This window comes from Nicotiana tabacum, chromosome 15 (genome assembly GCF_000715075.1).
Source record: "Nicotiana tabacum cultivar K326 chromosome 15, ASM71507v2, whole genome shotgun sequence".
Lineage (NCBI taxonomy): Eukaryota > Viridiplantae > Streptophyta > Magnoliopsida > Solanales > Solanaceae > Nicotiana > Nicotiana tabacum.
The window spans coordinates 88227313-88242161 of record NC_134094.1 but is presented as its reverse complement, the minus strand read 5'-3'; the positions used below and the strand labels follow the sequence as shown (position 1 = coordinate 88242161).

Genomic DNA, 14849 nt, shown 5'->3' with positions numbered 1-14849 from the left:
TTATCCGAAAATTTCAGCTTTGTATAAATAGACGACTTTCACGAAATTAGGGCAAGTTTTGAATATTGAAAGTACTGTAGCCATTTTTCCTTACTTCTTTAGGCAACCTTAGCTCATATTGGTGATTTAACATTGGATTTTTATCTTTTAATCTTGTAATATGAATTTTAGCATCTTTTCTTCTTTATTTTCTTCTTTACCCAATATGAGTATCTAAAATTTTAGCTAGGGTTGTGGCCCAACCCTAGTGTGGGTGCCTAATGTGTGTTTGATTTAGGGCTTGTTTATGGTTGGGTGTGTAATATTTAGCCTAGTTCTTGCTATAATTGTAGAATTAATTATTGCAAATATTGATTCAAGCATATTTGACTTAGTCTCTACTTGAGAAAGAGAGACTTAGTCTAGAAAACCTTGGCTAATAAGAAATTGGGATGAATTCACGAAATTGATAGTTTTAGTTAAAGGGTTGAATCTAGAGATAGTAAAACCCGACTTGAGCATCTATCAACTGTTTTGTGCATTACCCATTTGGACTTGAGAAAGACAAATTGGACAAAACCACTTTATTACCGAGAGGTATTTAGTGGGTAATTATGTGTTGATTGCTATAATACACCCCGACCAACAAAACCCACTCTAAACCCCACAACTCGTTAGGCAAAACCTAGGTGGAAGTTACAGCCCTAGGTCTTTTACATACTTGAAAAACAACACCAAAAATATTATTCTCTAGCTTTACATTTGAGAATTGCAAACCTTAGCGTTATTTTAGAACTAGAATCAAAACACAGTTTGTGGAAGTGCAATCTAGATACTTCACGTACTTATTCCGAATATATACCTAATCCCATCTACGCTCCTTGTGAATTCGATCTCAACTCCTTGTTGGGTATTATTATTGCAATCGACCACTTCAAACCCCGAATAGAGGTGTGATTTGGGCGAGATTATCGGGGTAGTCGGTTTGGGTCCTGATAGATTTCAAAATGAAATGAGACACTTAGTCTCAAGGTTAAAAGCTTAAGTTGAAATAATTGACCGGATGTTTATCTTTGAGCAAACGACTCCAGAATGGAGTTTCGATGGTTCCTCTAGCTCCGTTGGGTGATTTTGGACTGAAGAGCGTATCCGAATTGTGATTTGGAGGTCCGTAGTGGAAGTGAAAGTGGGAAGATGAGCTGGGACCGCAAAAGCGAGTCCGCAGAAGCGGAGTGAGGGACCGCAGGAGCGGAATGAGCCGCAGATGCGTGTGTGATGTCACTTCTGCAACGCTGCAGAAGCGGTTAAGTGTCCGCAGAAGCGGAAAGCCTAGGCAGATTATTAAAACAAGGGTTTGCAATTTTGGCTTTATTTCAAACATTTCAAGCACGGTTTGGGTGATTCTTTAGAGGATTTTTGTGGGGTTTCTTGAGGTAAGTTCCCTGTGTTCATTTTTTATCAATAATCTTTCTTACCCATTGACTTTCCCACCTAGTTGGTATGTATTTAAGGTGTAAATTTGGGAGTTTGAGGCTAGGGATTTGGAGAGTTTGATTTAGGGATTTGGGTGACGCGCGTGTGGGCGTGCACCGTATGAATTGAGACTTGGTCAAATTTCTTGGAACTGTGTAGTTGAATAATCTGTTGTTATACGTACATTCTCCATGTATTAGAGAAATTGAACCACAAATCATGTTAGAAATCATTTTTCGACTATGTGTTGGCATTGTAGGGACCCATAGAGGTCGTGTACATGTTGAATTATTTGCTAAATTATTGTTTTGTACTAAGTCACAGTTTTACTTGTATATTATATCTCAGTCTCTATTGTTCCTTATTGATAGATTATATCATTTCTGTTGGGGCTGATTTTCATGATTACTGAGAGCCCGAGAGACTGGAGAGATTGATGATTGAGTGAGGCCGAAAACCTGATTGTGAGATATTTATACTATAGCACGTGAGTTATCCGTGCGGATCCAGATATTATACTATATCATGTATGTTGTTCGTACAACATGTGAGTTGTCTGTGCGAATTATAGCGCTTGGTTTGAAGGACCCCCTCCGGAGTCTGTACACACTCCCAGTGAGCTCACGTGTCTACTGAGTGCGACTGCCGAGTGCTGAGTGAATGGGAGGGCTAAGTGACTGTGGCCCTGAGAGGATGCAATTGATTTCATTATTGTTGCACTTAGCTTCCATGTATCACTGTCTTGAAATTTCTGAAAGATATTACACTTTGTTTTACTTAAACTTGTCACGAAGTAACTGTTTTGACCTAATTTGTCGAACTTGATAGCATGCCTACCTTCCTATGTTAAAATCACTGTAATTGAACTATAACCATGAATGTCGTCACTACTTTTAGTTCATTATTTAGTCTTGTTACTTACTGAGTTGGTTGTACTCACGCTACACCCTGCACCTTGTGTGCAGATCCAGGTGCTTCCGGTCACGGCGATTACTGAGTTGTGGAGTTTGGATTTTCGGAGACTATCGAGGTAGCTGCTTGGCGTTTCGCAGACCTTGTCTCTCCTTCCCTATCTTTCCACTCATTGTATTTAGTTTCAGACTATCATAGACAGTATTTTCCAGACTTGTGATGTATAAATGCTCATATACTCTGTGACACCCCGATAGTTGGGAACTTCCGCATTGTGTTTTGGGTTTCCATCCTGTTTATGAGAACTTTTATTGCTCAAACTGCTTTAATTCATTTTCTGTTAAAAGTGTTGGAAATATTTTTAAATGTCAGCTTGCCTAGTACCATGATAGGCGCCATCACGACAGGTTAGAATTTTTGGGTCGTGACATCCGGGAATACGCCCAAGTCCAAAATTACCATCCCGACCTCACGGAACCATCAAAACTCTGTTCCGGGGTCGAATTCATCAAAAGTCAAACTTGGTCAACTCTTCCAACTTAAAGCTTAAATCATGAAATTCCTTCTTCCAAATCGATTTCGAATAACCTGAAAACCAAAACCGACGATTCACATAAGTTATAATACATCATATATAGCTACTCAAGCATGATCGTTACAAGCATACTAGGGAGTAGCACAAAGTTAGAGTTATAAGTGATCTTATAAAAGTACATTTAGGTATCATTGTTACAGGTTTTGGTGGGAAACGGTGAATTCGATTAATACTGCTCCGTTTGATCCATTTGCTTGTGAATGTTCACAAATATGCTTAGTATATTACTAACCATTTCACCATTAAATTACTTATGCTTGCATTAAGTTGGTGTTGTTACTTTATATTTGAGGGTAATCTAGTTCAAAAGCTAGTCTAAATAGGAGTAACTTATTTCCTACATAAAAGGGATCATATACATGCATTTTAAGAAACTGAAGGTTAAATATGTCGAATCAAATATTACAAGGACCAACAATTTACTAATAGTTGAGGTACAAAAATTGTTATTATTCCTAAATATAATATTCACTTTTACTGTTCTTAGTATACTTTTTCTCTAATGTTAGTCCTAAATTTATAGGCTTTTCGGATACTTAGAGTGAAATGGTACGTATGTTAGATATCTTTTGCATTTTACTACCCAAAGAGTTTTCTATGGTATCAAGTCTCGTATATTCCCTTAGGCCTTATCTGCAAATCTTTTTCTGTTCTATACTTAAAAATAAAACAACTCATGATGTTTTACTGTAAGAAATGAAGAACTAGCATTGCTTTTTGTAAGTGTCCCTTATCTAGTTATCTTTGAGAAGTACATAGTCCAAAGTATCAGTCACTTAAACAACCTCTTCATAAGAATGAGATTGGTTCTCGATTAATTAGGAAGATTAATATTGTCAATTGGTGCAATAGCCTTTTGTAGTCTTGAGTATATCAAACATCAGGAATAGTTATTACTCCATCTGTTTAATTTTATGTTATATGATTCGGATGTGAGATAATTGTTTGTGTTAAATTCAAATATAAAATCTTTAAGTTTGTTAAAACAAAAATTTATATATCTAAAAACTATATAAAAAACACTATCAGTTAGAATTGTTAACTCAAAATATTCAAAAGTACGATTTGATTAGACCACCCTGAACACTTATTTAGTGCTCGAGGATATGGAGCCGGTGCAGTATTTAGCTGAGATACTAGCAGCTCCAGGACCACCACCACCATGGATTACAGCAGGGGTTCCTATTCTGCGGAACACCCTCAACTTTGAAGCAAAAGGGTGGCAAACATTTGTATGCAGTCTCATAGACCCTAGCCGGAATGAAAACAATCTTCCAATCCCTCGGGCAGTCTTAGTGGCATCTATCATGACCGGGTACCCAATTAATGTGGGTGCCATCATGTCGGCCAACATGTCTCTGGTTGGCAGGCAGGTCAAAAGCTCCAATCCATATCCCAACACTATCACGGAGTATCTCACGGATACGGGGGTGGAGCCCAAGAGATTTGATACGAAGGTAAGGGCTAAGCAGACCTTCTCTTGGTACTCTCTGAAGGACCCAAGGAACCCGAAAAATAAGGGTAAGTCGACTACTACCGTAGGCCAGTCTGATGATCCATCGGTGGTAGTTGCAGATTCTGCTGTTATGCCTTCTGCAGCTTCCGTGCCTTCCACAGTAGCCGGGCCTTCCACCGAGCCAACTTCCATGCCCCCACCTCCATCTTCTAGACCATTAACATCAGTATCAGTGCCTTCCTCCTCCACATATCCACTCACTGCACTGCGAGTCTCCCAGACATTGGCGAGTCTCAACAACTGGATGTAGACAGCTACTGCAAAGCTGTCTGACATATCCAGTATCGTTGCAGCTCAGTCTTCTACCCCAGCAGCACCACAGGTTCCTCCGTCAGTGGAGGAAACATTTAAAAAGATCTTGGACAATCATAAGACCATCATGGATACATTAGTGGCACATGGGGGAGCTATTGAGGAGTTGGGTAAACAAGTGAAGAAGATGAGGAAATCACAAACCTCAACAAAATCAGTGGATAAGTTGAGAAAAGAGGTGATCAAGATAGCAGCAGCTAGTGATCTCCCATTTGACTTATTGATGGAGACAGATCCATCAGTACCAGCAGACCCAGCAGCACCATCAGCACCAGTGGCACCACCTGGCCAGTCTGACGAGCCAGACCTTGCAATCTATACTATTGAGGAGGTGCTTCAGATGTTCACCAACCCCGTTACTCCCCAAGCAGAGGATGATGAGATCCAGTTGGAGCAGCCTGAGGGTGGTGATGCTGCCACTCACATTGAGACCACATAGGGAGTTCTCTTTACTCTCTTCCCTCCCTTATTTTGATTTTTGTTAAGCATTGAGAACAATTCTTATTCTTATTCAGGGGGTGGTCCATTTTAATTTGATATGACATTGGCCTGTAATAACTATACTACTATCTTTATTTTCTTTTTCATTATGTATCTCCCTCTCTATTGATGTATATATTCTCTTTCTCATTCTTGGCTTGTATATTCATTTATCCTCTCTATTAATGTATATATTCTCTTTCTCATTCTCGGCTTGTATATTCGTTTTTGCTTTCAGTAGTTACTTCATAGCTTCTTTATTTTGTTTCTTAGTAGTTTAGCTTTTTATTTACTTTAATAGCTTCTTGTTGATTTGGTAGCATCTTTTTATGTTTGAGTGATCAATAAGCCTTTGATTTTCTTAATGCCACAGTTCTTTCCAAATGTGGTTTTTTGTGTTAAGCGGGTCGCTCTTCCCAACGATGGATGGCGTGACAACCTTCTTAAGGGATTGAGTCTGTTTTTGATGATTAGGTAAAAATAGTAGTAATAATGAATAAAAGGGTCAAGTATGCTTCACTTGGTACCAACACACTTAACTACACGCTTATAGTTGAAAACAAGTTCTTGGAAAGAAATGGCTCTAGTTAGTGATCTTCTGACTCTTGTGTTGACTTAGGCAATTATCGAATGGTTTAGTTGAACCATTAGCGATTTTCAAACTTGAATACGGTTGTTGTGGGCCCTCGCCTCTATGCTCTTTAACAATCCAGCTGTGTGAGAGGTGAGATATTTTGTTACAAGTCCAAGTACCCATGCGGATGGTCTAGAACTTGCCCCGAATGTATTTCTAGGCGAAATTCTAAGTTTTGCTTGGCTTGAGAAGTGATTGTAGGCTCTCCTTGACCCGTTTTGAAAATTTTCATGGCCCACCAATGATGTTATCCCTAGTAAATCCTTTTGAGCCTAAAGCCTTTCTCATTTGATAACCTTGTTACAAGCCTTTACCCATTTTATAGTGAACCTCTCTTGGCACCCGAGCTTTCCTTAACACTCATGATAAGCAATTGGCGAAAACATAAGTTTGGGGGAGAAACGAGGAGTTTGAAAGTGGTATCAAGGTACAAAAAAGAGAAAAGAAATAAAGAAAAGGAAAGGCAAAGAAAAAGAAAGAAAGAACAAAAGAAAAACATAAAAATAAAGTGAATAAATTGAAGAGTTGAAGGGATTCAAATAAAAGCAAAAGTGCAAAGCATGGAGAAAACAAAGAAGGAGAAAAATGAACATCATGACCAAGAAAGAGTGATGTTCTCTCTAGTTCCCCTAAGGAAAAAGAAAGTGACTCAAAGAGTCGGCAAAGCATGAGCCAAAAAGAGAAAATGGAGTGCTTAAGGAAAGATGAACCTGATCTATTCCAACATTTCCTACCTTAGTCCAAAAGTTTTCATTACATGCCGAAAAAGCCCTATGTGATTTCAAGCCGAGTGAGCTTACATTAGTGGTGATTTAGATGAGGGACAAGCATATGGTACTTAGAGTCGTACTTGTGACATTCTTTTGAGAGTGATGAGCGAACTTTTCACAAATCATTGAATTGAGTGTTACATTCTTAAGTGAGATGAGCTAACAGAGAGTATAGGAGGAGGAGTATGGGATCCACAGTGACCTACATAAAAGTGCAAACTTTCTTGATGAGTAAAGTCAACTCTTGATGCTCAAGTGTCACATTAGAGCTATTTGTGCTTTAACTTTCAAAACATTACCTTGTTGATGATTCATGAGTGTGTGGGTAATTGTTGGTCCCAATTGATGTGTGTTTGATTCACCTTAGCTTAGCTGGAATAACTCTTTTCTTGTGGAGGTGGGAATTACCTTATTTGCTTGAGGACAAGCAAAAGCTTAAGTATGGAGGAGTTGATAAGTGGGGATTTTGACTACTTATTTGCGCCTTTTGACTTTCATTTTAGTTCAAAAATGCTTAAATGTATTCCCGAATACTGATGAAATATGCTTACTTGCAAGAGTATTGGAAAATGAGCCAAGGTGATGAAATTCAACTCAAGAAGGAGTGATTTTGAACAAGGACAAAAATCAAGAAAAAGGCTAAAGTGCGAACCGCAGAATTCTGTATGCGACCGCAGAACAAGAAGAAAATTTGACAGTGCTGCAATGCAAAGTGCGGACCACACAATAATTGTGCGGCCGCAGAAGTCAAGGTTCACAGAGTTGAGATTTCAAGACAATCAAGATCTGCGGACCGCACTATAATTGAGAGGCCACAGAAATCAAATGTGCGGCCACACCCAGAATTGTACGGCCCGCAGAACTCAAGATATACGGCCGCACTCAGAATTGTGCGGTCCGCAGAATTCAAGAAGTACGGCCGCAGTTCAGAATTGTGCAGCCGCAGAAACACTCTTGTCAAGAGTTGCAGTAAAGTCGGGACCGCACACAAAATTGTGCGGCCGCAGATCCTCCGAAAGGGCAATTTTATCCGAAAATTTCAGCTTTGTATAAATAGACGACTTTCACGAAATTAGGGCAAGTTTTGAATATTGAAAGTACTGTAGCCATTTTTCCTTACTTCTTTAGGCAACCTTAGCTCATATTGGTGATTTAATATTGGATTTTCATCTTTTAATCTTGCAATATGAATTTTAGCATCTTTTCTTCTTTATTTTCTTCTTTACCCAATATGAGTATCTAAATTTTTAGCTAGGGTTGTGGCCCAACCCTAGTGTGGGTGCCTAATGTGTGTTTGATTTAGGGCTTGTTTATGGTTGGGTGTGTAATATTTAGCCTAGTTCTTGCTATAATTGTAGAATTAATTATTGCAAATATTGATTCAAGCATATTTGACTTAGTCTCTACTTGAGAAAGAGAGACTTAGTCTAGGAAACCTTGGCTAACAAGAAATTGGGATGAATTCAAGAAATTGATAGTTTCAGCTAAAGGGTTGAATCTAGAGATAGTAAAACCCGACTTGAGCATCTATCAACTGTTTTGTGCATTACCCATTTGGACTTGAGAAAGCCAAATTGGACAAAACCACTTTATTACCGAGAGGTATTAAGTGGGTAATTATGTGTTGATTGCTATAATACACCCCGACCAATAAAACCTACTCTAAACCCCACAACTCGTTAGGCAAACACCTAGGTGGAAGTTACAGCCCTAGGTCTTTTACATACTTGAAAAACAACACCAAAAATATTATTCTCTAGCTTTACATTTGAGAATTGCAAACTTTAGCGTTATTTTAAAAGTAGAATCAAAACATAGTTTGTGGAAGTGCAATCTAGATACTTCACGTACTTATTCCGAATATATACCTAATCCCATCTACGCTCCTTGTGAATTCGATCCCGACTCCTTGTTGGGTATTATTATTGCAATCGACCACTTCAAACCCCGAATAGAGGTGTGATTTGGGCGAGATTATTGGGGTAGTCGGTTCGGGTCCTGAGAGATTTCAGAATGAAATGAGACACTTAGTCTCAAGGTTAAAAGATTAAGTTAAAATAATTGACCGGATGTTTATCTATGAGCAAACGACTCCAGAATGGAGTTTCGATGGTTCCTCTAGCTCCGTTGGGTTATTTTGGACTGAAGAGCGTATCCGAATTGTGATTTGGAGGTCCGTAGTGGAATTAGGCTTGAAATGGTAAAAGTTGAAATTTTTGAAATGTTTGACCGGTTGTGGACCTCTTGATATCGGAGTCGGATTTCGATTCCGGAAGTTGGAATAGGTCTGTAATGTCAAATGTGACTTGTGTGAAAAATTTGGGGTCAATCGGACGTGTTTTGATAGGTTTCGGCGTCGTTTGTAGAAGTTGAATTTCCTTAGTTTCAATAGGCTTGAATTGGGATGTGATTCCTATTTTTGAAGTTGTTTGATGTGATTTGAGGGCTCGACTAAGTTCGTATGAGATCTTAGGACTTGTTGGTATGTTTGGTTGAGGTTTCGGGGGCCTCGGGTTGATTCTGGATGATTAACAGATCAAAAGTTGAAGTTGAGTGATGGCTGAAGATGGACCTTTGCTGCTGTAACCGCACCTGCGGTGCTTTGATCGCAGGTGTGGGCTGGCTTGTGCAGGTGCGAGATTGGAGAGGAGTGTGCTCCGCACCTGCGGGAAGCGGAAGGCGCGGAGGTGCAATAGGGAGTTCTGCATCTGCATGACCGCAAATGCGGCAGGAGGACCGCAGAAGTGGAAGTGGGAAGATGAGCTGGGACCGCAAAAGCGAGTCCGCAGAAGCGGAGTGAGGGACCGCAGGAGCGGAATGAGCCGCAGATGCGTGTGTGATGTCACTTCTGCAACGCTGCAGAAGCGGTTAAGTGTCCGCAGAAGCGGAAAGCCTAGGCAGATTATTAAAACAAGGGTTTGCAATTTTGGCTTTATTTCAAACATTTCAAGCACGGTTTGGGTGATTCTTTAGAGGATTTTTGTGGGGTTTCTTGAGGTAAGTTCCATGTGTTCATTTTTTATCAATAATCTTTCTTACCCATTGACTTTCCCACCTAGTTGGTATGTATTTAAGGTGTAAATTTGGGAGTTTGAGGCTAGGGATTTGGAGAGTTTGATTTAGGGATTTGGGTGACGCGCGTGTGGGCGTGCACCGTATGAATTGAGATTTGGTCAAATTTCTTGGAACTGTGTAGTTGAATAATCTGTTGTTATACGTACATTCTCCATGTATTAGAGAAATTGAACCACAAATCATGTTAGAAATCATTTTTCGACTATGTGTTGGCATTGTAGGGACCCATAGAGGTCGTGTACATGTTGAATTATTTGCTAAATTATTGTTTTGTACTAAGTCGCAGTTTTACTTGTATATTATATCTCAGTCTCTATTGTTCCTTGTTGATAGATTATATCATTTCTGTTGGGGCTGATTTTCATGATTACTGAGAGCCCGAGAGACTGGAGAGATTGATAATTGAGTGAGGCCGAAGGCCTGATTGTGAGATATTTATACTATAGCACGTGAGTTATCCGTGCGGATCCAGATATTATACTATATCATGTATGTTGTTCGTACAACATGTGAGTTGTCTGTGCGAATTATAGCGCTTGGTTTGAAGGACCCCCTCCGGAGTCTGTACACACTCCCAGTGAGCTCACGTGTCTACTGAGTGCGACTGCCGAGTGCTGAGTGAATGGGAGGGCTAAGTGACTGTGGCCCTGAGAGGATGCAATTGATTTTATTATTGTTGCACTTAGCTTCCATGTATCACTGTCTTGAAATTTCTGAAAGATATTACACTTTGTTTTACTTAAACTTGTCACGAAGTAACTGTTTTGACCTAATTTGTCGAACTTGATAGCATGCCTACCTTCCTATGTTAAAATCACTGTAATTGAACTATAACCGTGAATCTCGTCACTACTTTTAGTTCTATATTTAGTCTTGTTACTTACTGAGTTGGTTGTACTCACGCTATACCCTGCACCTTGTATGCAGATCCAGGTGCTTCCGGTCACGGCGATTACTGAGTTGTGGAGTTTGGATTTTCGGAGACTATCGAGGTAGCTGCTTGGCGTTTCGCAGACCTTGTCTCTCCTTCCCTATCTTTCCACTCATTGTATTTAGTTTCAGACTATCATAGACAGTATTTCCCAGACTTGTGATGTATAAATGCTCATATACTCTGTGACACCCCGATAGTTGGGAACTTCCGCATTGTGTTTTGGGTTTCCATCCTGTTTATGAGAACTTTTATTGCTCAAACTGCTTTAATTCATTTTCTGTTAAAAGTGTTGGAAATATTTTTAAATATCGGTTGGCCTAGTACCATGATAGGCGCCATCACGACAGGTTAGGATTTTTGGGTCGTGACATCCGGGAATACGCCCAAGTCCAAAATCACCATCCCGACCTCACGGAACCATCAAAACTCTGTTCCGGGGTCGAATTCATCAAAAGTCAAACTTGGTCAACTCTTCCAACTTAAAGCTTAAATCATGAAATTCCTTCTTCCAAATCGATTTCGAATAACCTGAAAACCAAAACCGACGATTCACATAAGTTATAATACATCATACATAGCTACTCATGCCTGATCGTTACAAGCATACTAGGGAGTAGCACAAAGTTAGAGTTATAAGTGATCTTATAAAAGTACATTTAGGTATCATTGTTACAGGTTTTGGTGGGAAACGGTGAATTCGATTAATACTGCTCCGTTTGATCCATTTGCTTGTGAATGTTCACAAATATGCTTAGTATATTACTAACCATTTCACCATTAAATTACTTATGCTTGCATTAAGTTGGTGTTGTTACTTTATATTTGAGGGTAATCTAGTTCAAAAGCTAGTCTAAATAGGAGTAACTTATTTCCTACATAAAAGGGATCATATACATGCATTTTAAGAAACTGAAGGTTAAATATGTCGAATCAAATATTACAAGGACCAACAATTTACTAATAGTTGAGGTACAAAAATTGTTATTATTCCTAAATATAATATTCACTTTTACTGTTCTTAGTATACTTTTTCTCTAATGTTAGTCCTAAATTTATAGGCTTTTCGGATACTTAGAGTGAAATGGTACGTATGTTAGATATCTTTTGCATTTTACTTCCCAAAGAGTTTTCTATGGTATCAAGTCTCGTATATTCCCTTAGGCCTTATCTGCAAATCTTTTTCTGTTCTATACTTAAAAATAAAACAACTCATGATGTTTTACTGTAAGAAATGAAGAACTAGCATTGCTTTTTGTAAGTGTCCCTTATCTAGTTATCTTTGAGAAGTACATAGTCCAAAGTATCAGTCACTTAAACAACCTCTTCATAAGAATGAGATTGATTCTCGATTAATTAGGAAGATTAATATTGTTAATTGGTGCAATAACCTTTTGTAGTCTTGAGTATATCAAACATCATGAATAGTTATTACTCCATCTGTTTCATTTTATGTTATATGATTCGGATGTGAGATAATTATTTGTGTAAAATTCAAATATAAAATCTTTAAGTTTTTTAAAACAAAAATTTATATATCTAAAAACTACATAAAAAACACTATCAGTTAGAATTGTTAACTCAAAATATTCAAAAAAATAATAATCAAATAAAAAAAATTTTACACTCCAAATAGTAATTGTGTCACATATAACAGTAATAGAGGGAGTATTTTTTTATTTTGTCATTCGAAGGTCTTAATTATGATCCAATACCATTCAAATGCTTCAATTTCAAAGTAGTAAACTTACACAAATAAAGTATACAAAAACAAATTAGTACTACTTTGTATACATAAACAAGAGTACAAAGATCGATCACCATCATAGCAGTAAGGTAGAAATGATGAATTCAACAAACATGACATTTATTATTTTCTGCAGGAAAAAAAGGAGCTGGTTGGTTTTGAATCCTATTAGATTAGTACGTAGCTACATTATTTTGGTGGTTCTGCAAATTTGACCTGGAAAGCTGCTAGAACTGTATCAGCTACTTGTAAAAGAATGAGAAAAATTGCTGCAATAAATGCAACAACAGTCCATGGGCTATCAAAATGAGTGTTTTTCCACTCAGCAACCCATACTTTTCCTTTGTTATTGTAATGATTCTCAATTTTGTGTTTCACATCAATAAAGGCATGAGGATTTGGCACCAAATCTGTTGCTATCTCATTGAAGAGATTTGCTACTTCTTGATCACTTCCAAGAAAGTTTAATAGTATACCTTTTGATCTCAGCTCCTTCACATCTTCAGCATGATCAATTAGTGAATCCATCAGGCAAAGATAAGATGTAACTCCAAAGTCATCTGGTGTATCGGGGCATGCCTCGTATGCAACTAAGTTTAATAGCTCCGACTTGGTTGAATCATCTATGGTTATAGGTGGAAGTGTTAAAAGAGCTGAGAAACGGAATGAATTGAACTTAATATCTGAAAGACAACGTCTCTTTCCACACTCGAAATGGATTCCTGCTCTGCTCAGCTCCCTAGCTGAACGATACGAGCACCACTCACCCCTTAGATAGCATCCGCCTTCTGAGAAAGCATTCGGGTCTATGAGTTGTGCTCTTAATATCTCGAGGAGATGAGCAGGAATTTGATTTTTTGAGGTTTCTTCTTGGGTAAGGGAAGGCTTTTCTCTTTCAGAAATCTTGCCAAAGAAATCAAGAAATAAATACTTGATATTTTGAATTAATCCATGGCTTTGAAGAGGCTTTGCATGTGCACTCGAGATGAACGTTTTAATCATCTCCATTCCTTCATCTTTCTTGAACCTACAGCTCATTAACACATGCAGGACTTCAAAAGGTAACTGATTTTCAAGTAAGAAAAGATCACGACGAATGAAAGCTATATCATGGCTCTTCATCTGCAGCTGCTTATAGTTTCTTGTGACAAGGCAGTGAATATATTGGAGAATGAAACAGCCATCCAAGAACATCATCTTTGCAAATTCCTCGTCGTTGTAATCTTTAATTGAGTCCTTAGCATAGCAGTCCCTAGCACTGGGCACAATGTCCTTGACCCTTGTGTAAAGCACATCAATAGATACTGATTTTTCTTTGCTACTTTCTTTAGCAAACTGATTTGCCAGTAATACCTTGTACTTTTCCATAGGTTGAAGCTTGGATTTTTCGTGGTGAAATGGACCGATTGCGACCACAAGAGGCTCATAGCACCTTCTGTTTGCTTCATTCTCGCGATGCATTTTGGGGACCATCTGTATCTTTGGCTTCTCAGAAGAGCCAATGGCAGGGGAATTCTCCACAGAACATAGCCATTTTCTCTCATTTTCACTGATTTCATGAGAAGTTGAGTTTGATTCTTGATGGAATGTAATGCTCCATTCTTCTGGATTAATATCAGCAAACTTTTCATTACCGACGTTCCAACCTTCTTCTCTAGTAACCTTAGTTCCTTTAGCAGATTGTTTATCCATCTTCTCTTTATAAATTTTAAAATTGTTGAGCACTAACATATGCATTTAAACTTAGTTATAGGGCTAGTGAAAGAATAAAGGCTTTCTTTTACTTTAGGATAGGTGATTTCTCTTCATTGTCAAGTCAGGTATTTGCACATGCTTTTTCTTTACAAATAGTCAGGAAAACAAAAAGAGAGAAAAAGAGCAAGAATTTTCCATCTTTGATCATTCCAAACAGCAAGCTTCCAGCTCTCACTTTAATTCCTGGCACTTTAAAATATTCTTAGGCCATAGACTGTACAACTTGGTCTTTTTTGAGGAACACATTTTCCCTGGTATGATACTACTTACTTAATTGCACTCTCATACAGTAAAAGAATCCATTTATATATGTCCTTCAACAACTTCGTCTCTCCCACACTGTGCAGATAACCATAAATTCTGACAAGGAAATTAAAAAAAACTACACTAAAAATTTTCTTTATGTATATACATAAAAGAATTATCTATATACATATATAGGCAATTTTTCGACAAAGGGGATTTAATTGAACTTGTTTCACCGTACATAGCTCCGCCACTGTTCCCACATTGTCAATATTTTCTCCGTCACTTCATTAACCTCATCAGCTCTCTCAATTCCATTCAGATTCACAACTTAAAAGCAGTGTTTTAAAAAGTGTGGGCGCAAGGCGAGACGTTTTACATATGTCTCAACGAATTTTTAATATTTTATAAAATAATATAATTG

The 14849-nt window shown here is 38.2% G+C and overlaps 1 protein-coding gene across 1 annotated transcript; it reads right to left on the bottom strand.

Annotated features, from left to right (window-relative positions):
- Positions 1 to 12438: 12438 nt before the first annotated feature.
- On the bottom strand, positions 12439 to 14150 carry LOC107807724 (UPF0481 protein At3g47200-like). Its single transcript, XM_016632164.2, has one exon. The coding sequence runs from the start codon at positions 14114 to 14116 to the stop codon at positions 12614 to 12616; it is 1503 nt and encodes a 500-aa protein (XP_016487650.1). The 5' UTR covers positions 14117 to 14150; the 3' UTR covers positions 12439 to 12613.
- Between the last annotated feature and the right edge of the window lie 699 nt (positions 14151 to 14849).

Coding starts and splice junctions, on each gene's coding strand:
- LOC107807724 (XM_016632164.2), bottom strand. CDS start 14,116: ATGGATAAACAATCTGCTAAAGGAACTAAGGTTACTAGAGAAGAAGGT.